At 38.7% G+C, this 25,229-nt stretch overlaps 1 protein-coding gene across 5 annotated transcripts in view; it reads right to left on the bottom strand.

Annotated features, from left to right (window-relative positions):
• CENPI (centromere protein I) overlaps positions 1-24,707 on the bottom strand; it is a 78,452-nt gene extending 53,745 nt beyond the window's left edge. For 4 of the 5 annotated variants that reach the window (XM_047844707.1, XM_047844709.1, XM_047844710.1 and 1 more), the window contains exons 1-6: positions 24,497-24,551; positions 22,926-23,158; positions 21,910-22,047; positions 17,787-17,905; positions 17,392-17,499; positions 1,564-1,612 (exon numbers count right to left, since the gene is read on the bottom strand). In XM_047844707.1, coding sequence (XP_047700663.1) covers positions 1,564-1,612; positions 17,392-17,499; positions 17,787-17,905; positions 21,910-22,047; positions 22,926-23,145 — 634 coding nt within the window. In that variant the 5' untranslated portion in view covers positions 23,146-23,158; positions 24,497-24,551. Of the gene's footprint in view, positions 1-1,563; positions 1,613-17,391; positions 17,500-17,786; positions 17,906-21,909; positions 22,048-22,925; positions 23,159-24,496; positions 24,552-24,664 lie in introns of those variants that run through there. The other variant, XM_047844708.1, reaches the window with a different exon arrangement.
• Between the last annotated feature and the right edge of the window lie 522 nt (positions 24,708-25,229).

Below are 25,229 nucleotides of genomic sequence, written 5' to 3'. Positions count from 1 at the left end.
ACAAGCAATCCTGAAATTTGTGTGGAACCACAAAAGACCCCGAATAGCCAAAGTAATTTTGAAGAAGACCAAAGTGGGAGGCATCACAATCCCAGACTTTAGCCTCTACTACAAAGCGGCAATCATCAAGACAGCATGGTATTGGCACAAAACCAGACACATAGACCAATGGAATAGAATAGAAACCCCAGAATTAGACCCACAAAAGGATGGCCAACTTTGACAAAGCAGCAAAGAATATCCAATGGAAAAAAGACAGTCTCTTTAACAAATGGTGCTGGGAGAACTGGACAGCAACATGCAGAAGGAGGAAACTAGACCAGTTTCTTGCACCACTCACAAAAATAAACTCAAAATGGATAAAGGACCTGAATGTGAGACAGGAAACCATCAAAACCCTAGAGGAGAAAGCAGGAAAAAACCTCTCTGACCTCAGCAGCAGCAAAGGCACATCCCCAAGGCAAGGGAATTAAAAGCAAAAATGAACTATTGGGACCTCATGAAGATAAAAAGCTTCTGCACTACAAAGGAAATAACCAACAAAACTAAAAGGCAACCAACGGAATGAGAAAAGACATTTGCAAATGACATATCGGACAAAGGGCTAGTATCCAAAATCTATAAAGAGCCCACCAAACTCCACACCCAAAAAACAAATAATCCACTGAAGAAATGGGCAGAAAACATGAATAGACACTTCTCTAAAGAAGACATCCAGATGACCAACAAGCACATGAAAAGATGCTCAACGTCGCTCTTCATCAGGGAAATACAAATCAAAAGCACACTCAGCACCTCACGCCAGTCAGAGTGGCTAAAATGAACAAATCAGGAGACTATAGATGCTGGCGAAGATGTGGAAAAACGGGAACCCTCTTGCACTGTTGGTGGGAATGAAAACTGGTGCAGCTACTCTGGAAAACAATTTGGAGATTCCTCAAAAAATTAAAAATAGATCTACCCTATGACCCAGCAATAGCACTGCTAGGAATTTACCCAAGGGATACAGGAGTGCTGTTGAATAGGGACACTTGTACCCCAATGTTTATGGTAGCACTTTCAACAATAGCCAAATTATGGAAAGAGCCTAAGTGTCCATCAACCAAGGAATGGATAAAGAAGTTGTGGTTTATATATACGATGGAATACTACTTGACCATGAGAAAGAATGAAATCTGGCCTTTTGTGGCAACGTGGATGGAACTGGAGAGTGTTATGCTAAGTGAAGTAAGTCATACAGAGAAAGACAGATACCATATGTTTTCACTCTTATGTGGATCCTGAAAAACTTAACAGAAAACCATGGGGGAGGGGAAAGGGAAAAAAAGTTAGAGAGGGAGAGAGCCAAACCATAAGAGATTCTTAAAAACTGAGGATAAACTGAGGGTTGATGGGGAGTGGGAGGGAGGGGAGGGTGGGTGATGGGCATTGAGGAGGGCACCTGTTGGGAGGAGCACTGGGTGTTGTATGGAAACAAATTTGACCGTAAATTTCATATTAAAAAAAAAAAGAAATGTTAATTCCACAGAATAAATGTAGTAAAACTGGAATAAAAATACTCACCATTCTCTTTTCTGGTAAGTAAATACAGCAAATGGCACACATAAGGGCACTGTTATAATATAAAATTTTAAAAAGAAATGACAATATATCTTGAACAGAGTGGCAACGCATCTTCCTCAAATGTCAATTTTATCCTGATTAAGTAAAAAGGCTGCAGAATTTTGCTGAACAATAGCTCTTAAAGCTTCCCTTTTTCATACTACATAGTAGTGGTAAAAACCAATACCTTTAATTGGTATCTCATTACACTATTTTTAAGTTTCTTTTGGAATATAGAAACACTGCAGACAATTTAAAAAGAGAAAAAGATCTTCTAGGGGCACCTGGGTGGCTCAGTCAGTTAAGCATCCAACTTCAGCTCAGGTCATGAGCTCATGGCTTGTACGCTCGAGCCCAGCATCAGTCTCTGTGCTGACAGCTCAGAGCCTGGAGCCTGCTTCAGATTCTGTCTTCCACTCCCTCTGCCCCTCCCATGCTCATGCTCTGTCTCTCTCTCTTGCTCTCTCTCAAAAATAAATATTAAAAAATTAAAAAAAAGATCCTTCTACCTAACAAAAATTCATGCATTCCTTCCAGTAGTCCGTATTTAAGATACAAACTTAAACTTTTATCTTGTTTCCCACTTAAAAGCATTTTCCCATGTTGCTTTGTCTTCAAAATAATCATTTTCAATGATCTTAATATGGCAATGAGTGGATACTCCATAATTTAATTAACCATTTAGCTCTCAGTTTGGCAAAGAGCACACATTCAATAGATTTGTTACTTAAGTTACTGAATGACTGGTTCCTTTATAACATTTCATTTTGAGTGTCCATTTATTGAGGTTTTATTCTAGATTAGGGGTCAGCAAACTGCAGTTCATGTGGTTTTGTAAATGAAGTTTTAGCAAAACATAGCTACACACATTTCATTTATGAACTCTCTATAGCTGCTTTCCTGCTACAACAGCAGAGCTGAATAGTTGTGACAGAGGTCTATGGCTCACAGAGCCTAAAATATTTACTATCCTGGCTCTTTACAGGAAAAGTTTGCCACTACCTGTTCTAGAAGAAAACATAGGAGAATATCTATTTTTTTTAACCTTTCTTTTTGAAGGAGAGACAGAGCATGAGCAGGGGAGGGGCAGAGAGAGAGGGAGACACAGAATCTGAAGCAGGCTGCAGGCTCTGAGCCATCAGCACAGAACCCAATGTGGAGCTCAAACCCACAAACTGTGAGATCATGACCTGGGCTGAAGTCAGATGCTTAACTAACTGAGCCATCCAGGTGCCCCTAGGAGAAAATCTTTAGGACCAGAGGGCGGCGTTATTTTTTTCTTTCAGAAAAGAAAATGATAGCCACAAAATAAAACATGAAAGAAAAAGCCTCCATAAATTGGAGATCATTCAATTTAGAACATCTGTTTATTGGGCAAGTAAATAATCTATCACAGGGACGAGTAAACAATAACCTGTGGGTCAAATCCAGCCCATCACTGGTCATTATAAATAAAGTCTTATTGGAACATTGCCACAGTCGTTTATGTATTGTCTATAGCTGCTTTCACACTACATCAGCAGAATGAGCAGTTGTGACAGAGACATTATGGCCCTTAAACCTAAATATTTACTAGTTGGCACTTTAAGAAAAAATTTGCCAACACTTGCTGTAGAAAAAAGTAGGGGCACCTGGATGGCTTAGTTAGTTAGGTATCTGACTCTTGATTTTGGCTCAGGTTATGATCCCACAATTCATGGGACGGAGCCCCACATGGGGCTCGATGCTGATAGCGCAGAGCCTGCTTAGGACTTTCTCTCCCTCGCTCTGCCCCTCCCCTGCGTGTGCACATGCTCTCTCTCAAAAATAAACATTTTTTTAAAAAGTAAGTGATGTAATGGAATTAGAGAAGGCAACAAAAGCAAAGACTTTCTTTAAACAAATTTGTATTTTGGTAATCATGAATCTAAACTTTAAAATCTGACCTACAACATTCCATATTGCCTGTCCTCTACTTAGAAATGGGTTCACATTCTGCACATACTTGTAAGAAGCATGAATTTAGATACAGGGTTTTTTCTTAAGGAAAGGACATACATTATGACCAAGTCTGATATAATCTACACAAAATACAGTAACATTGAGTAAAAAACTCACTACCTCATATCCCTAGGATATAAACCATTAGCAACACTATTTGTCATGCTGGGTATGAATGAGTGTCACACAATCACTTGCTCTGGGCTCCAACATTATAGGAACTCTGACGTTCTTTTTCAATCACATCTAAAAAGGAAAAAGTCATATACATCTAGGACTTTACAATTGTCTTTCTGGCAAATGGTAAGCACTGCCTCTGAGTCACTAAAGAGTCAGGCTCCCACCAAATTATATGAAAATAACTTTCTGAAGTAATGCTTTTAAAAGTTAGGTTCCTTATTTCTTGATGTGGGTGATATTTACACAAATGTGTTCAGTTTATGAAAATTAATTGAGCTGATCAATTATGATACAATTTTCTCTACATATATACTTCAATAAATATTTTTAAGAGACAGAAAAAGGGTAAAGAAAAAGAAAAAAAGTAGGTCCCCCTCCCTCTTGCCAAGCTGATCAAGAAACTCATCAGCATCATGAAAACCATTCAAGTACAGGTATATGATCTGACAAACATGAGTATCTTGTGTTCATTCATTCATTCATTCATTCATGAAACAAAAATTTATTGAGCAGTGACTAAAACAGACAAAAAGGCCGGCTCTTATGAAGTTTATATTCTATGTGCCATGAACAGTGTTACTAAATACTTGGGTTATAAAATGCTCAGTCTCTGCCTGGAAGAACTCAGTCTATTAAGCTATTACAAGAAAGGGGAAAGCATGCTTTAGTATTTCCCACTCTTAACAAAGTATGCTTAAACATAGAATTCATTTGTTTTGTATTTTGATTAGTTTAAGAACAAAAACCATATGAAGTTAAGAGAGATGTCAAAGGTAAAGGAGAATCGATCACATACTACTTACCATTCATCCACTCTTGTGTACCACAGGACAAACAAAGGGATGAACATTAGTTACTCTTGTTATTCAAGGTACTTCTCTTTCATTCTTGCATAGAAAAATACTTCCTTTGACACTTAGTCCACCCAACTTCAGTACCTCCAACTTACCTATACTCTATCTGCTCACTACTAACCTCTTAGTGACTTCCAAAAGTTCGCTGAGGACTTACACGTCTGACTCAGTCTTCTACTATAACCCTAATCCCAACCGCATGTCAGAAGATTTTAATGTCTCTATCAACAAATCACCTTGTCCTTACAGCTTATTGACTTCTGAATTCCAATGACCTGATCACCATTTATAGAACTACTGTATATTAGATACCCTGATTGACCCTGCCTGCTTTCTTGCCAACTCAGAAATGTTGTTTTACAGTGTATCCAGCTGTTTAAGTACATTTCTGAGCTGGCATGAAAGCAAAGAACTGCAGCTCCCAAAAACAAAGTGAAAGAGAGAACACTGAATATTGAACAAGTTCTCACCCCAAGATTTCTGCCAAACCTTAAAAATCTTGAACTTACAGCTTTAATAGCTACAAAGGGAGGTAGGAGACGGGTAGGCAGGTGATAAAGCTTAGGACCCACCCAATGTGTGGAATATACAAGGGATCTATTAGAAAACTAGAAACCATCCAATGTGTGGAATATACAAAGGATCTATTAGAAAACTAGAAACCTCAGGGCACCTGGGTGGCTCAATCGGTTGAGCATCTGACTTCAGCTTTGGTCATGATCTTGCTGTTCATGAGTTTGAGCCCCACATCGGGCTGTCTGCTGTCAGCATGGAGCCCACTTCAGATCCTCTGTCTCCCTCTCTCCCTGCCCCTTCCCTGCTCATTCATTCTCTCTCAAAAATAAACATTATAAAAAATTTTAAAAAGAAAGAAAACTATGAACCTCAAGAACCACATCCTAAGCACCCAGGTATGAAATAAAAACAAATCCCACTGTGCTGAAGAGGACGGCAAGTAAACTTGCCTGTCCTGGCCTTGGGGATGGGTGAAAGGAAAATAAAGCCATTCCAAAGAATATGTAACCACAAGCCAGTCATATATAGGTCTACAGTTTGAATTTACACTAGTGATATGACCCGGAAAACCTCAAGTGAATAATTTTAAGTGGTTCCAGCTTGTATTTCCCAGAAAAAACATATCTGATAAGGGACTTATACCTAAAATATACAAAGAACACTTACAACCCAGTAATAAAAAGATACCCAATTTAAAAATGGGCAAAGGATCTGAATAGACATTTCTCTAAAAAAGATATATACATAGCCAATAAGCACATGAAAAGATGTTCAACATCACTAATCATTAGAGAAACACAAATCAAAACCACAACTAAATACAACTTTACATCCAGTAGGATGGCTGAAGTCAAAAAGTCAGACAAATTAAGTTGGTGAGGACATGATGAAATTGGTACCCTCATACACTGCTAGTAAATGGTCCAAACAGCTTGGTGATTCCTCAAAATTCTAAACATAGAATTAACATACAACACAGCAATTCCACTGCTAGGTATATATCCAACAGAATTGAAAGCAAGGACTTGAACAGTTACTTGTATGCCAATGGTGACTGCAGCATTATTCATGGTAGCCAAAAGAGAAACAACCCAAGAGTCCGTCAACTTGTGAACAAACAAAATGTGGTATATACACACAATGGAAAATTATTCAGTCATAAACGTGAATGAAAATCTGATACATGCTATAACCTGGATGAAACTTGAAGACATTATGCTAAGTGAAAGAAGCCAGACACAAAACGACAAAAATTGTATGATTCTACTTATATAAGGTGTATAGAATAAGCAAATTCATAGAGACAGAAAGTAGATTAGAGGTTACCAGGTGCTGGGGGAAGGAGGAATGGAGAGTTAGTGTGTAACGAGTAGAGTTTCTGTTAGGGCAATGAAAACATTTTGGAAATAGATAGTAGTGATGCAATTAATGCCAATGAACTATACACTTAAAAATAGTTAAAGTGGTAAATTTTATGTTATGGAAAAAATATAACAGGTTAAAAAAATGAAGTATTGATATATGATACAACATGGATGAACCTTGAAAACATTATGCTAAGTAAAAGATGCCAGTCATAAAAGACTACATATGATTCCATTTATATGAAATGTCCAGAATAGGCAAGTCTCTGAAGACAGAAAATAGATTAGAAATAGGCAAATCTACTCAGCGATGAAAAAGAATGAAATCTTGCCATTTGCAACAACATGGATGGAGTTAGAGAGTATTATGTTAAGTGAAATAAGTCAGTCAGAGAAAGGTATCATGATTTCACTCATGTGTAGAATTTGAGAAACACAACAGATAACAGAGGGGAAGGGAAGGAAAAATAAGATAAAAACAGAGAGGGATACAAACCATAAGAGACTCTTAAATACAGAGAACAAACTGAGGGTTGCTGGAGACATTGGGGTGGGGGGTATGGGCTAAATGGGTGATGGGCATTAAGGAGGGCACTTGTTGGGATGAGCACTGGGCTCTACTCCTGAAGCCAAGATTACACTGTATGTTAACTAACTTGGAATTAAATTAAAAAAACAGGCAAATATTTAAAGTCAGAAAATAAATTAGGAGTTGTTTAGGAACCCCTAAATAGAAAGATGGGGGAATGACAGATAAAGGGTATGGGGTTTTGGGGGTAATGAAAATGTCCTAAAATTGACTATTCTCATGGTTGCAAATATCTGTGAACATACTAAAAACCAGTGAATTGTATACCTTGAGGAGGTAGACTGTATGATATGTGAATTATGTCTCAATAAAGCTGTTCTTAAAAAGTACCCAGAGAGAAAAGAAGAAATGATAGATTACAATTAAACAGACTAAACAACAAGAGAAAGAAAGAGCCAGTGGAATAATATTTTCAATGTCCTGAGAGAATTTAACTGTCACCCTAGAACAGGGCACTCTAAGACATTTTCAGACAACAACAGTTTATTATCAAAAGATTCTCACTGAAAGAATATTCTAAAGGAAACTGATCTCAGATTGAAGGTCTGAGATGCAAAAACAAATGGTAAGCAAAGATATTGGTAAAAAAGTGGGCAAATCTAAACAAACATCAACTGTGAAGATAATAGTGATGTCAACTTCATGTGCATGTGGAGAAGGGTGGAGAAGAATGAGATAGAACTAAAACAAGACAATAGCATATAATCTGGAAAGGCTTTGATCAGAGGTAAAGCGTTCTTAGGACCTTGCCTCATTTAAGATGAAGGTAAAGATACTGGTTACCTTTAGACTCTATGAAAAATCATATTAGAAATTAAAACTGAGAAAAATTGAAATGTTTATCAATTCATTAAAAAAATAATATGCCCATTACATGCTAACATAAATAACATATTCTATGAAAAATAACTATATTTTCCAGAAGAAAAACAGTAGGAAGAGTGACATTGTTGTACATTTTTACAATAAATATGCATGTTAAAATAGATACAATAACACCTAAAAGAACACACACAGAATGTATAACTAACTTCCAAACAAGAATAGGGGGAAAACCACAATCAATCGAAAATAACAGAGAAAGGGGGGGGGGGGGGGGAAGCAGAAAAAAGCCAATCATTTAGAAAGTTTCAAATAAGATCTTTGAATTTATTCCTAGTATATCAATAATCACTACACAGGTAAATAATTGTCTATATTAAAGACAAAAACCATCAAACAGGATTTAAAAATAAAATCTAGTTACATACTATTCAAAAGAGGCATCTAAGACATGAGGACAAAAAAGAAAAAAGATTAAGTAAAACCCCAAAAGATGGAAATATACCAAGCAACTACCATCCAAAATAAAGCCAGAGTAGCAATGTCAGTCTCCTACAAAACAGACTAAAACAAAAAGCATTTCCAATAACAAAGAGTTACTCCATGTTTATTTATTTGGGGGGGTGGGCAGAGAAAGAGGGAGGGAGAGAATCCCAAGCAGGCTCTGCACTCAGAGCAGAGCATAATGGGCTCAATCTCATGACAGTGATAACAACACTTAAGCAACTGAGCCACCCAGGCACCCCAAAGAGTTACTCCATGATAACAGGTTTGATTCATCAGAATGATAAGAAAGCTATAATTGGGCAAACACCTAATAACAGATTCAAAATAAATAAAGCAAAAACTGACAGAACTTTAAAGAAAAACTGACAAATCTTCCATCACAGTGGGAGATTTTCAACATACTTTACTCCATAATCGATAGACAGGCAGCAACAACAAATCCATAAGGAAAGAGAAAATGTCAATTCCAATAACCTTATTCCCTCACTCTACTTCAACAACTCTCTCGCCATGGTCACTCTGAATCTTGTCATCACACTGAACCATGGACTCCTGAACCTTAAACTCCAATGCAACAATTTCCTATTATTCCAGCTTTTAACCCCACTACAGGTCTTGACAATCACCAAAGCATTCCAAACCCCTGCTGTGTATGTTCCCAGTCTGCCCTCTTCTGTCTTCACCTACTTCCCCTTTCTATCTAGACTCCCTGGTCCATCAGCTCAATCATGCTCTTGTATTCTTATCTGACCTATCCTTTGCATATTAGTAACATCACATATCCCTGCTCTCTAACCCCATCTGGGCCTTCAAAACTTCTGTCTCTAATCATCTCCCATTCCCATTTCCATCAGAAGCTATTTCAAAATGTATACTGTCTCCTCAAACATAGCATTTTATCTTCCCCTCCTCACTGTTAGAAAACTTTGCCTCCTACTTGAGTGAAAACTTGAAAAAAAATTACCACTGGGCAGGAACTCCCTCAACTGTGTCCCTTACTAACCCACACATGTATTAGCATCAACACCCATCCTTTTTCCTTATTGTCAGGAGAGGTATCTTGCTTCCTACAGAAAACAAATCCCTATAATTTTAACTCTGATCCCTAGTCTTATTTTGATGCCTTTCCTCTATACCACCACAGAACCCTGTGGATACTCTCATAGGATTTATCACCTTGTACTTATCTTTTCCCCTACTACCTTTAAAGATCTTCCAGGCTAAGTCTCTTACTAGGTAGCTTACCTCAGCAAAGTTATTTAGCTCTTCCATGCCTCAGTTGTCTCTTCTCTAAAAAGGGAATGCTGGGGCGCCTGGGTGGCTCAGCCGGTTGAGCGTCCGACTTCGGCTCAGGTCATGATCTCGAGGTCCGTGAGTTCGAGCCCCGCATCGGGCTCTGTGCTGACAGCTCAGAGCCTGGAGCCCATTTCAGATTCTGTGTCGCCCTCTCTCTCTGACCCTCCCCCGTTCATGCTCTGTCTCTCTCTGTCTCAAAAATAAATAAACGTTAATAAATAAATAAATAAATAAATAAATAAATAAAATAAAAAGGGAATGATACAATTTTGCCGTAAATCCTGGCTCTAGTCATGTGACCCTGGGTAATTATTTGACTTCTTTCTGCCTCAAGACTTCTCATCTCTAAAATAGAAAAACAGGGGCGCCTGGGTGGCGCAGTCGGTTAAGCGTCCGACTTCAGCCAGGTCACGATCTCACGGTCCGTGGGTTCGAGCCCCGCGTCGGGCTCTGGGCTGATGGCTCAGAGCCTGGAGCCTGTTTCCCATTCTGTGTCTCCCTCTCTCTCTGCCCCTCCCCCGTTCATGCTCTGTCTCTCTCTGTCCCAAAAATAAATAAACGTTGAAAAAAAAAATTTAAAATAGAAAAACAAAGGGGCGCCTGGGTGGTTCAGTTGGTTAAAGGTCCAATTTTGGCTCAGGTCATGATCTCACGGTTTGTGGGTTCAAGGCTGCGTCAGGCTCTGTGCTGACAGCTCACAGCCTGGGGCCTACTTTGGATTCCGTGTCTCCCTCTCTCTCTGCCCGCCCCTGCTCACACTCTGTCTCTCTCTCATTCTCTCTCTCTCAAAAAATAAAATAAAATGGGGGCACCCGGGTGGCTCAGTCTGTTAAGCATCCAACTTCAGGCTCAGGTCATGATCTCGTGGTTCGTGAGTTTCAGCCCCATGTCGGGCTCTATGGTGACAGCTCAGAGCCTGGAGCCTACTTCAGAATCTGTGTCTCCCTCTCTCTCTGCCCCTCCCCCACTCGTGCTCTGTCTCTCTCTCAAAAATAAATAAACATTAAAAAATTAATGGCACAAAAACAGACACTCAGATCAATGGAACAGAATAAATAAGCCAGAAATAGACCCACAAACATATGGCCAACTAATCTTTGACAAAGTAGGAAAGAATATCCAATGGAATAAAGACACTCTCTTCAGCAAATGGTGCTGGGAAAACTGAACAGTGACATGCAGAAAAATGAACCTGGACCACTTTCTTACACCATACACAAAAATAAACTCAAAATGGATGAAAGACCTAAATGTAAGACAGGAAGCCATCAAAATCCTTGAGGAGAAAGCAGGCAAAAACCTCTTTGACGTTGGCTGCAGCAACTTCTTACTCAACACATCTCCAGAGGCAAGGGAAACAAAAGCAAAAATGAACTATTGGGACCTCATCAAGATAAAAAGCTTCTGCACAGGGAAGGAAACAATTAGCAAAACTAAACGGCAACCGACAGAATAGGAGAAGATACATGCAAACAAGATATCAGATAAAGGGTTAGCATTCAAAATCTATAAAGAACTTATCAAATTCAACACCCAAAAACAAATAATTCAGGGAAGAAATGGGCAAAAGACATGAATAGACACTTCTCCAAAGAAGACATCCAGATGGTCAACTGACACATGAAAAAAATGCTCAGCATCACTCATCATCAGGCAAATACAAATCAAAACCACAATGAGATACCACCTTACACCTGTCATAATGGCTAACATTAACAATTCAGGCAACAGATGTGACGAGGATGTGGAGAAAGAAGAACACTTTTGCACTGCTGGTGGGAATGCAAACTGGTGCAGCCACTCTGGAAAACAGTATGGCAGTTCCTCAAAAATTAAAAATAGAACAACCCTACGACCCAGCAATTACACTACTAGGTATTTATCCAAGGGATACAGGTATGCTGTTTTGAAGGGGCACATGCACCTCTATATTTATAGTGGCACTATCCATAGCCATTGATGGATGAATGGATAAAGAAGATGTGATATGTATGTATACATACACAATGGAGTATTACTCAGCAATCAAAAAGAATGAAATTTTGCTACTTCCAACTATGTGGATGGAACTAGAGGGTATCATGCTAAGCGAAATCAGTCAAAGAAAGACAAAAATCATGACTTCACTCATATGAGGACTTTAAGATACAAAACAGATGAACATAGGGGAAGGGAAGCAAAAATAATATAAAAACAGGGAGGGGGTGAGGCACCTGGGTGGCTCAGTTGGTTGAGCATCCACTTTGGCTCAGTCATGATCTCACAGTTTGTGAGTTCGAGGCCTGCGTCAGGCTCTATGCTATCAGCTCAGAGCCTGGAGCCTGCTTCAGATTCTGTGATTCCCTCTCTCTCTTCTCCTCCCCCACTCACGCTCTGTCCCTCTCTCTCTCTCAAAAAATGAATAAACATTAAAAAAATTAAAAAACAAAACAAAACAGGGAGGGGGACAAAACATAAGAGACTCTTAAATATGGAGAACAGAGGGTTACTGGAGGGGTTGTGGGAAGGGGGATGGGCTAAATGGGTAAGGAGTATTAAGGAACCGACTCCTGAAATCATTGTCGCACTATATGCTAACTTGGATGTAAATTAAAAAAATAAATTAAATTTAAAAAATTAAAGCATTAAAAATTTTTAAAGAAAATAATAAAATAAGGATAAAAGCCTATATCTTTTAAGGTTGTCAAGAGACTTAAATGGGTTAAAACCACATTTTATCTGGTGTATATTTTATACTTACACACATTTTAGTTTGGCCCAGCTAACTTTCTAGTGTCCACTAGTCACATGAGGTTAATGGCTACCATATTGGACAGCACAAGTACAGAAAATAGTAGGTGCTCAATAAACATTTTTTAAAAGTAAGCTCTGTGTCTAACATGGGGCTTGAACTCATGACCCAAGATCAAGTCACATGTTTCACTGACTGAGCCAGCCAGATGCCCCTCAATATTTTTTTAAAGGAATATTGATGTAAAAAAAATATTGAATTTTAAAGGAATATTTCAGAACCCCAGGACTAGAAAAAATACTTTACATAATTCAATATTTTTTTTTACATTTTAAATCTCTGAAAATAGGACTAATCTTATAATTGATGCCATATGACAGTTTTAATGACAGCACTTTTTAGTAGTGGTTCATAAGATAATGATGTCTCTTACAATTGATGGCATCTTAGAGTTGATAAAATAACTGTACATAAAGCACCAAATGCCTAGCATATAAGCCTCACATATATTATTATGTCTTACTGTTATTTGTATTTTCAATTCTAAATTCAATGTCTGGCATAGTATGCAGTTAATAAATGTTCATTAAGTGAATTTCTACAGGATGCCTTGTGCTCTCAAACTTTGTACATCTAAATCCAAATATATTATATGCCTTCCAAAACTACCTCCTTCCCTTTCATGTTCAAAGGTACCATCATTCTGAGCCATGCTGAGAAATGGCTCAGATCTTGATCTCCTGATCCTTTCCTTAATCCAATTTAGGTACCAGATCCTGTCAATTCTTCCTTTATAATTTCCACCAAAACCTGTCCTTTCACTTTTTCATCCCCACTGCCACCTCCTTAGTTTAGGACAGTGGTTCTCAAACCTTTTGGTCTCAAGACTCTTTACGTTCTTAAAACTTAGAGGATCCCAAAGAGCTTTTGTTTATCTGGTTTATATCTATAGATACCCACCATATTAGAAATTAAAACTGACAAATTTAAAAATGGTTATTAATCCATTAAAAAATAATAAACCCATTACATGCTAACATAAATGACTTATTTTATGAAAAACTACTAATTCTCCAAAAAAAAATGACTAGAGTGACATTAATGTTTCAGACTTAATAGAATACAGCTGGATTCTCTGCTTCAGCACTAAACCTGGTTTGTTTTCACTGAAGTAAATGAAGAAAATCCAGCCTCACAGACATGTAGTTGAAAAAGAAAGGAATATTTTAATAGCCTTTTCATAAAATGGTGTATATTAGTCTTGATAAGTGGTAGTCTCTTAAGGGTTAGCTGCAATGTGGAATCTGAAACCTTATCAATAAACTCTTTGTACTGTTCTATTAAAATTCATTGGTGTATAAAATTAAAGTCTATTGAAAAAACATTAAAGAAATAAAGTCTTTTGAAAAAGTATTATGTAAATAAATAAAATTCATTGATATATCTTGCATTTTGAATGGATCTTTTACCCATGTATAATTTTATAACATCATACTTAGTCATCTGGAAAAGACTGGTTTATTGAGTTATACCAAGCTTCCAAATATTGACACATTTCATTACAATTCACATTTATTATTATTGTTACCAATCTCATCAGAAAAGTTTAACTATTGGGAAGCTGTCAAGTTCACAGTGGTAGATACAAATTTTCCCAACTCATAATTTTCACTTGAAAGCTCAAATCAGTGGGAACAAATACTTCAAGTTGTTTCCTTTGAAATGACAGGCTGGCTTTTCATTTTTGAGAAAACATCTGCCAAATACCCACATCTGAATAACCATAGTTTAAACGTCAGTCATTCAAGTAAAAATGGTATTCCATGAAGAAAGCAGCTAGTTTAGCTCACAACTCAATCACATAAGTGCTATTCCTCAGGACAACAATTATACTTTAGTACACAGACGGGATTTATTTGTACTTCCTATTTCATCACACAGAATATGAAAAACATGTCTCAAAGGGGGCGCCTGGGTGGCGCAGTCGGTTAAGCGTCCGACTTCAGCCAGGTCACGATCTCGCGGTCCGGGAGTTCGAGCCCCGCGTCAGGCTCTGGGCTGATGGCTCAGAGCCTGGAGCCTGTTTCCGATTCTGTGTCTCCCTCTCCCTCTGCCCCTCCCCCGTTCATGCTCTGTCTCTCTCTGTCCCAAAAATAAATAAACGTTGAAAAAAAAAATTAAAAAAAAAAAAACCATGTCTCAAAGGTTGAAATTTAGTAAAATTAATGCATTATTTTTTACTGCTTCATTTGAGACATTAAGAGAAACTAGCATTTTTGTTTTTTACTACAGTGAAGAACAAAATGACCATTAATACAGTTTGGCCCCACTGCCCTGATTCTGGCTAAGGCACCAGTGAGAGAGAAACAGAGACAGAGCACAAACTGGGGAGGGGCAGAAAGAGAGGGAGACACAGAATCGAAGCAGGTTCCAGGATCCAAGCTGTAAGCACAGAGCCCAACGTGGGGCTCGAACTCACAAACCATGAGATCATGACCTGAGCTGAACTCAGACGCTTAACCAACTGAGCCACCCAGTTACCCCTCAGGCACCAGTTATATTCACCATTACTTTATAGCACCATCAGTGCAAATGCCAACACAATGAAAATAGCAGATAATATCTTGACATTGCTATGAAAATAATTTTGACTTCTCAGAACTCCTGAATCAGGGAGACTCAAGGGGCCCACAAATCATATTTGAGAATTTCTAGTCTAGGACTTCATCACTTTATACCTGGATTATCATATTAGTCTCCTAACTATTCTTCCCAACACTAGCCTCTCTCCTTATTCATATTGTTTGGCATACTAAACACAACTTCCAACAATTCTGCTTTCAACATGTTCTTCCCAAAAATTATCACTGATTTCCCCATTGGATAGAGGATAAAGTTCAAATTCTTTAGCATCACCTTAAGACCTCTACAATCTTTCCTCATCCAACTTTTTCATCCCTACCTTCCCCCACTGCCTGACACAACTGTAGTTAAGTCAGACTGATCTATTGAAGTTCTCTGGGAACAAAATTTACACAGCTAACAACTTTGCTTGAAATGTTCCTGTCATATGAAATAATATTTCCTTTTATCAAATCTCACATCCTATTCAACCTTCAAGGACTAGCTTGACGCCCACATACTTTATTTATGATGCTTTTTCTAATCACTCTGGCTTACAGTGCTCTCTTCCTTCCTGGAAAAGTCACAGCAATTATTATCCCCACATTGTCATATACTATCTTTGATAATTTAACTCTTAAGGTATTATTTAACTTTATGTACTTTCCTTAATCCCCCAACTGGATTTTAAATCCCTGGAATACAGAAACTCTCTGCTAAACTTTTAATCTTCTACAGTGCCTAGTACAATGCAACAAATACAGTGAAAACATCAATTTTTAAAAGTAAAATCAATGAATGAATTTCCTTTCCAAAGCCAAGAGGAATTTGGTTAAATGAATGATTCACATGGTCTACGAACTATTGATGGCCCTTGAAAGTCTTCCAGGTGGACAGCAGATTGATTTCTTAGAGTTACTAATGTTTTCAAGGGGAATAATTATGCTATTTCATCAAAATCAGTCCACTAGCATCTCATCAAAAGCAATCCTCTCCTCATTAATTCTGATGAGGTTTTTGCAGTGGTAATACAAGAAAATGTAGAATAAGTGACCCACAGGACTCTGTTAAAGTGGTTTTAAAGGGAAAAGATTACAATCACTGCCCTAAATTAGCAGAGACTCCAATGTGGAGTCGATTCTATCTGTAACATTTTATTTCCTTAAAAGAAAATATAAAGCAAATATGGTAAAAACTTTGTTAATATGAAAGACAGGTGCAAGAGTGTTATGCTTTATACTTTTCTATATGTTTAACATTTTATTTTTAATTTTTTTAATGTTTATTTTTAATTTTTTTGATGTTTATTTTTGAGAGAGATAGCACAAGCAGGGGAGGGGCAGAGAGGGAGACATAGAATCCTAAGCAGGCTCCAGGCTCTGAGCTGTCAGCCCAGAGCCTGACGCAGGGCTCTAACTCACATGTTGTGAGATCATGACCTGAGCCAAGGGGAACACTCAACCAACTGAGACACCCAGGAGCCCCTTTTTTTTAAAATGTTTATTACTTATTTTTTGAGAGAGAAAGAGAGAGAGAGAGAAAGAGACAGAGACAGAGCATGAGCTGGGGAGGGGCAGAGAGAGAGGGAGACACAGAGTCCAAAGTAGGCTCTGGCTCTGAGCTGTCAGCACAGAGTCCAACATGGGGCTAAAACTCATGAACCATGAAATCATGACCTGAGCCAAAGTCAGAGGCCTAACCAACTGAGCGACCCAGGTGCTGCTGACTATTTTAAAATAAGGAAAAACAGGGGCAACTAAGTGCCTCAGTCGGTTAAGCCTCCAACTTCAGCTCAGGTCATGATCTCACGGTTCATGAGTTCAAGCCCCGCATCAAGCTCTCTGCTGGCTATCTGCTGTTGGCATAGACCCGGCTTTGGATCCTCTGTCCCTCTATCTCTCTGCCCTTCCCTGCTCGCGTTCTCTCTCTCTTTCTCTCTCTCTCTCTCAATAAACAAACAAACAAACAAACAAACAAACTTAAAAAACTTAAAAAATATTTAAAATAAGGAAAAACAGGGCACTGGGGTGGCTCAGCCGGTTGAGCATCCAACTCTCAGTTTTGGCTCAGGTCATGATCTCATGGGTTCATGAGTTTGAGCCCTGTGTCTGACAGCGCAGAGCCTGCTTGGGATTTCTCTCTCTCTTCCCTTCCCCAGCTCATGCGCATGCGTGCTCTGCCTCACTCTCTCAATAAATAAATTAACATTTAAAAATAAATAAAAATAAGGAAAAACTCATTGTGTGGCACTTTGACGCACACATCATGTGTCAATATACAAGAGCATACCATTTGATTGATGCATAATGTTGTCCAATTTTTACTTACCAGTGCATCATCTTCCAATGAGGCAAAAAAGAAGCCATAGAGTAAGTTAATTTGCTCCTTGTGATCAATGAAGTCAAACATAGCAACCAGCCAACGATAAAAAAGTACCTACCAAGAGACAAAATGCTTATCTTTAGAGAAATGTAACTGGCACAGGAGAGAGCTTAATTGCCCACTCAGGGCTATTTTAGAAGCCTCTAGCACAAAGTAGGATAATAGATTTTATATCTCAGTAAAAAATTTCTGCTTGAGCAGAGTCCCTGCATCAAGTTATATTGTTCCAAAACCACAGGCTTTCCACAAAAAGCCACTGCCATTACTCCATAAGTGGCTCTTCCTTGCCAGCCCTTAAGTGGTTCTGAAGGACTTATCATCAAAGTGTTTAAAAAGATTACCTTGGTGCTACCAGAACACTTGCCAACACAAAGCCAGGAAACCGCCTTAACCACAGAATCTTCTGATATTAGAGTTGTTGGAATCATGCACTTCAATATCCGAGTGTTTACAACATTTCCTGGAAAGCAGACAAAACTGCAAATTAAACTACATTTTAGAATCTTGTTTATTACTTTACTATTATTCACTTAGTCCAAAAAAATCTCACTGTATACTGGAGGCAATAAACAACAGTGAGTAATATTTGATAGATCTCTTATTATCATTTCAAAACATAGTTTCAAAAAAAATGTACCTTTAACTTCTAATATAAACTATAAAGCAAATTCTTTGACTCTATATTTCTATTTAAAAAGGGAGGATGAGTACAGGGTTTCTCTTTGGGGTGATGAAAATGTGTGGGAATTAGAGAGTGGTGATGACTGTACAACTCTGTGAATATGCTAAAAAAAAATCCTGAACTGCATACTTGAAGAGTGAATTCTATGGAATGTGAATTATACTTCAAAAAAGCCTTATAAATTTCAAAGATTATTTTTTATTTAGTTATTATTTTTTAATGGCACAATAGATTCTTATTTAAAGCTACAGACAGACATCTTGCATGAGCTGCTTCATTTAAGAATAAATATATTTGTATTCTCCATCCCTCCCAAAAAGTGGGGAGGACAGCAGAATGAAACAGCTATTCTTGGAATTAGCTGGCAGTAATATCATTCTATACTGGTCCAATCTTTCCATCATACTCTCTGGCTTCCATGGTATTCTCCCATCTGGTAATAGAAGTGATGCTGCAAATAGCTTTGTATACACCCTATATCAATTTCTGCTTATGAAGGTTTAAAGAATTAAATGCATATCTCATCAATTTTTTTGGTACGTAAACATTGTTTCATTTGCATTATAATGTGGTAATCACACCAGTCACTGAAAAAACAACTATTCTCAACTTCTCATGCAAATAGAATTTTCAAAAGCATCTTGGATCCATGTCTTTAACCACTGTTTCACATGCATTACAGTGTGCTGATCACATCCATTCACTATAATAACACAGTTCTCACTTCTGCAATTAGCATTCTTAGAAATTATCTTATACAGTTTGTTTTAGATGTATTCTAGGATGATGATCACATCCATTTATGGAAATAACACTGATCTTAACTTGGCCCATAGGTAACATCCTCAGAAATATCTTACACACATCTTTTTTTTTCCCTGAGGGTGAAGACCTCTATTTATTTTTTAAATAAAAATTACATATATTTAAGATGTATAGCATGATGATATCATACGCATATACATAGTGAAATGATTACTACAGCCAAGATAATTTACAATTATCTCCTCACATTGTTAACATTTGTGTGTGTGTGGTGAGAGCACCTGAAATCTACTCTCTGACCAAATTTCTCGTATTCAATACAATATTATTAACTATTGGGGCACCTGGGTGGTTCAGTCAGTTGAGCATCTGACTTTGGCTCAGGTCCTGATCTCACTGTTTGCGAGTTCAAGCCCTACATCGGGCTCTGTGATGACAGCTCAGAGCCTAGAGCCTGCTTCAGATTCTGTGTGTCTCTCTCTCAGTCTCTCCCCCACTCACACTCTGTTTCTCTCTCTCTCTCTCAAAAATAAATAAACATTAAAAACAATATTAACTATAATCATCATGCTATACATTAGTCTCTAAATTTATTCATTCTACATATACCTCAATTTCTACTCCATCATTCTGTGGAGAAGGAAGGAAGCAGTGATGGCAGGTGATGAATCACAAGAATAAAAATCTCTCTATTCCACTATGGTTCCTTGTTTTCATTTCTCTTTTCTCCCTTACTCCCATCCCCAACTCTTCTAAAGTTTAAAACAGTCTGACCACCAACACTTCACACATGTACCAAATTCAAAGGGTGAATTCAATAGACTTAATACTTACTTCCCAGCAACTTTTTAATTTCTAAAGTGTCTGAAGTCCTTTTTTCAAAACTTTATTAACTTTGAGAGAGAGAGAGAGAGAGAGAGAGCGAGCGCAAACAGGGGAGAGGCAGAGAGGGAGAGACGGAATCCCAAGGAGGCTCTACACTATCAGCACAGAGCCCAACACAGGCTCAATCTCATGAACCATGAGGTCATGACCTGAGCCAAAATTCAGAGTCAGAAGCTTAACTGACTGCACCCCAAAGTCCTTTTGTACTTAACTATGAAATTTGTAGCACACCTGAATATGCATTTGTAGCCCCTGAATATGCATTTCAACTTAGCAAAAGAGCTATATGTAAAGATATAGTAGTGATGGAGGGTATCACAGAAATAACAAAAAGGAGAAAAACAATTAAGGAGGCCACATATGACATCTCCAATTCCAGCTTAACAGAAAAATGAAGTTAGAATAGAAAGAAAGAGATTATTTTTAAAATTGCCATATACTAGTTTCCAAGGCTGAGGCATGCATTTGCCACAAGACCTGACAAACATCATGGAAACCTTCTAACCATTACTTTCTAAGATATCAAAAAAAGAGAAATTCCAAAATAGAAAATACTTGTATATTCCATACATGTTTTAAGGGGAGAAGAAATAGAATTGACAATAGACACTGATTAGTTAAACATGGATTCCTGGAGGGGCGTCTGGGTGGCCCAATCGGTTAAGTGTCCAACTTTGGCTCAAGTCATGATCTCCTGGTTCATAAGTTCGAGCCCTGCGTCAGACTCTGTGCTGACAACTCAGAGTCTGGAGCCTACTTCAGATTCTGTGTCTCCCTCTCTCTCTGCCCCTCCCCCACTTGTGCTCACTCTGTCTCTCAAAAATAAAACATTTAAAAAATTAAACATGGATTCCTGGAAAGATATTAGAACCAAAAAATTTAGGGGCACCTGGGTGGCTCAGTCGATGAAACATCCAACTTCAGCTCAGGTCATGATCTCGCAGTTCATGAGTTCGAGCCCCAAGTTGGGCTCTGTTCTGACAGCTCAGAGCCTGGAGCCTACTTTGAGTTCTGTGTCTCCCTCTCTCTCTGCCCCTCCCCCACTCTCATTCTGTCTCTGTGTCTCAAAAATAAATAAAACGTTAAAAAATAAAAGAACCAAAAAATCTGAAACCGCTTAAAAGAAGAGCCAATTTTATCAGGTCAAATTTAACTTTGTGGGAAAACACAGAGAATTAATCAAGTAAAGGTAGAGAACTAAAATACCTGGGAGTCATATTTTGGTTTCAGCTAGTAATGTGTTGTTGCTTTAAAACATACACCCCTGAAAACATGATGCTAGGGTATACACAAAGGAACCCAGTATGCAAGGGCCAGGAAATAACATATAAAGCAACCAGTTTTGACAGATGTCTTAACAGTTCAAAAAAAAAAAAAAGTAGAAAGCCCAATTAGCAGTGTGGTACAGTATAAACACTAGAAGGGGAGTTAGAAGATCGAAGCTCCCCAGTTCTAACTCTGACATTAAGCAAGTCTCTTTAACCACTCTGAGTCTCAGTTTCCTCACCTTTAAAATGAGGATGTTCAAGGCCTTAAATACCTTCCGAGTCTGAATTTGGATGAGAGTAGGTTAAAAGGTTCTTGTCAAGTAAAAAAGAATACGGGTCAGGTGTTATTTCTTTCTAAGAACCTCTCCCCCTCCATTCAAAATGCACTTAGAAGAGGAAAGAAATAATTTCCACAAAAACAAAAGCATATTGACTGTTAGATCATAGACACTATAAAGGAACCAGTATCAACAGGGACTTGTCATAAGCAAGTAAACCTAAAAGCAATGAAACAGATCAAGTGATCTCTTAAGCTGCCTTCTAGCAGCATTATTTAAAGTATTATCTATGCTTCTTAAGAGAAATACTAAAAATGACTCCCATATATTTGGAGATAAGAGTCTATACATTCTATTTGTAAAGTCATGTGATAACTAACCATTCTCAACATATGCACACTGAAACTTTTGGTTCATAAGGTAGCTTGAACACAAGAAAGGTCCATTTTATAATCTTACCAGATTGGCTTTATGAAGAGAATAGTACAAATAAGGAACTACAGCTGATACCAATAAACAATCTAATTCAAAGTCTGGAAGGCAAAACTAACTGCAAACTGATGACAAATGTATCCCCTTGACATACCAAATTTGCCACTAAGTGCCACATTTAGTAGAATGTCAATTCCTTCTGGAGCTAACCCACTCTTCCAAGCCACATTTTCCACAGTTTTCAAGTGTTTTTCCAAGGTTTTATCTCTACTCCGTGAAGTTTCAACAGGACCTGGAAAAAGGAACAATATTAAATAGTGGGACCTTTAAAATTCTTTCAGTCTTCAACCTCAACAGTTGCAACTTGGGATACTATAAAGAAATAGCTTTATGTTAAAAATGTCTTCCCCAAAATGTTTCAAAGCCTTTAAAATTCTACAATATTTAACAGCAATGGAGCAATAGCACCTTCAGTGAGGAAAACTGAATCATGCTCTGGCATCTCTGATCTAAAGTAACTAAAAGCACTGAACTTAGACTATAAGCTGATCCAATACTAGAGCAGTAGTTCCCAAACTCTGCTGCAAATTGGAATCACCTAAGGAGACTTTTAAAAATCCTGATGCCCAGACTGCATTCCACATCAATAAAATCAAAATGTCTAAGACTGGATGCCAGGCATCAATGTTTTTTTAAAGATTCTCAGGTAATCCCAATGTGCAGCAGTTTGGAAACCACACTGCCAAGAGTTTGTTTTGTTGTTGTATCCCTAGTACCCAACATACTGACATTAGTAACTGCTCAATAAATGCCTATTAAATAAAAAAAAGCATGAATGAACAAAAATATGCTTTCCTTTAAAAACCCATAAGGGAGCACCTGGGTGGCTCATGGGTTGAGCATCCCACTCTTGGTTTTGGCTCAGGTCGTGATCTCCCAGTTCATGAGTTTCAGCCTCACAATGGGCTCTGTGCTGATGGTGCTGGGCCTGCTTGGGACTCTCTCTCTCTCCCCCCTCTCTCTCTGCCCCTCCCCTGCTCATGCTTTCTCTCTCTCTCTCAAAATAAATAAAGTTAAAAAAATATTTAAAAAATTAAAATCCATAAGTAAAAGGTGTAGGATATTTTTTTACAGAAATAGAACTTTGATAAGAAAAATTATCTGTCTTACCTTTCTCAAAGTATCTCACTGCTCTTTTCAGAGCATCTTCTGCTTCATCATCAGCATGTCCATAATCTTTCACTGGATCGTTTTGTCCATGTTTTAAGCTGCACTTTGAGTCATTTAGGTCCTCTTCTTTCAAGGCCAAGAGATTAGTCTTATAACTATCACTATCTTGTGAAGTCCTCTTTTGTGCCTTAGAGTCCTTAACTCTCTTTTGAGGTGACATTATTGCACATGTTCTATACAGAAACAAGTGTGAAGTTACCATTAAACAGGCAAAGCATCCCTTTTTACTCCACAAAGACAGGAACCATATCTGCCTGGTATTCCCAAACATTCAGTACACAATAACTATCACACAAGCAGCATACACACAAAATACCTGACAACAATCCTGGCAACAAAGTCTATAGGTTAACTTGCACAGAAAGCCCTTGACCGAAATAGGAATAGGGAGAAACAACTCTCCAAGGTAACATTTACAAGTTGAACTTGACTTATTGTGGAAAAAAAGAGTACAAGCAACATAGCAAGCTCTCTTAAAATGGCTCTATCACACAATAAGTCCAAAACTATTCCATCTCATACATTCAATCTCACTTTCTCCACTCACTCCTATATTTCTCCACCCTCCTTGATTTTGCTTTTAATCTTTTATGCTCGCCACTTTGTGAGTGCTAAATTAAAACTGCACAGTTCAAAAGTCTAACTGGTGACCAAACTAAGGATTCTCACAACAGAATTATTCCCCGTGAACTCATTTATTCCATAAACAATTGTTGATCAACTACATGCAAAGCACAGTTCTAGTTACCAGGGATAAGATAACAAAACAGTCAAGGTCTCTACCCTAATGAAACTTATGGGGGTAGCGTGGGGAGGAGTGTGAAAGAGGGGAGTGATACCATCTGATTTGTTGTAAGACCGTTTCAGCTGCAGTGTGGAGAAAAGAATGTTAGGGGATCAAGGAGTGAAAACAGACCAATTTTTAAAAGTCTTGCAGAAGTCCAGAAGACATATAACTGTAGTCTGAACTAGGCCTAAAACAGCGGTGGAAGAGGTAGAAAATGACTGATATGTTTTGGAGATGGACTGGGCAAGGCTGTGATAAAAGAACTGGATGTAGGGAAAGAAAGGCTAAGAGAGGAACCCAGAATGCCTTTTAAGTTTTGGCCTCAAATAGGAAAAACTAAGGAAATGGTCGGAAAGACAGTTACTCAATCCCACCTCCCTACAACATACGAGGCCGGAGCAGGAGAGCAATACGTATATCTAAGCCAATGGGAAGTTCTAGGTTCTGAGTAGTTTCCTAGGGTACTAGAAAAGAAGCGAGGGATAGCAGCTTCTGAACCCATCCAGTTGAACCGTCCTATCATCGCTTCCCATGAACCCGGCCCTTCACAGCCTGCCCCAGCAAAGAGCGAACTTGGCCATGGCGACTCACCCACTAGACAGATACCTGGGCTGGGGAAAAATCCGACCCCAGCCACACCTTGTAGGAGAGTCCTGCTCAGAAATCAGGAGATTCCCTCCGCTCTGAGGGCCCCCATTCCGCGCAGCCTTTAAAAGTACCTCACCTGTTCGAGCCCCGTGTCGGGCTCTGTGCTGACAGCTCAGAGCCTGGAGCCTGCTTCCAATTTGATGCCTCCCACTCTCTGCCTCTCCCCTACTCACGTTCTGTCTCTCCTTAAAAAAAAAAAAAAAAAAAAAAAGGAAAAGAAAAAGAAAAAGAAAAAGTACCTCACCTAACACGCTCCTTCTTCAAAGCCTCCAGAATTCAAACACCGCCTCCTAGATTCAAATAAATGGGCCCCGCCCCGCGCATGCGCTTCTGCAGAGACCCTGTCCGCGGCCAGGCAGAGAGGCGCGCTTTGCTGAAGCCTGATTGGTTGCGTTTCAACTCAAGGACGCGAGGCCGTGAGCGGGCTGACGCAGACCCAATTCCGGAGGGCCGCTCCCCCCTCCCCCACGCCCCGGGCAGGGGGGGCGTGTGGGCCGTTGCTGCCAGAGCTAGCTGATTGGCCGTTGCTGCCAGAGCTAGGTGATGGCTAGCGCTCCCACTGTCTTAATAATGTTTGCTTTTGTTATTTTGCTTGAAACCCGACAATTAGTGTCTCGATTCCTGAATTTAACAAGAGCAATTCAGTTATAGTGATCATTTTGCCCAGATTGACCCCAATGTCGGGACTTTGTAGAAAAACATGAAACTGCAAACTTAGCAATATAAGGCTGCTTCTCCCTTGCTGTACAAGAGACTTAGGTTATGAAGCTGTCGCTTTTCCCAGGTGAAGCAAGGGGGTGGGAAGAAAG

This window comes from Prionailurus viverrinus, chromosome X (genome assembly GCF_022837055.1).
Source record: "Prionailurus viverrinus isolate Anna chromosome X, UM_Priviv_1.0, whole genome shotgun sequence".
Classification (NCBI taxonomy): domain Eukaryota; kingdom Metazoa; phylum Chordata; class Mammalia; order Carnivora; family Felidae; genus Prionailurus; species Prionailurus viverrinus.
Note: the sequence above shows the minus strand (reverse complement) of the source record. Positions and strands in the feature narration are given on the sequence as shown.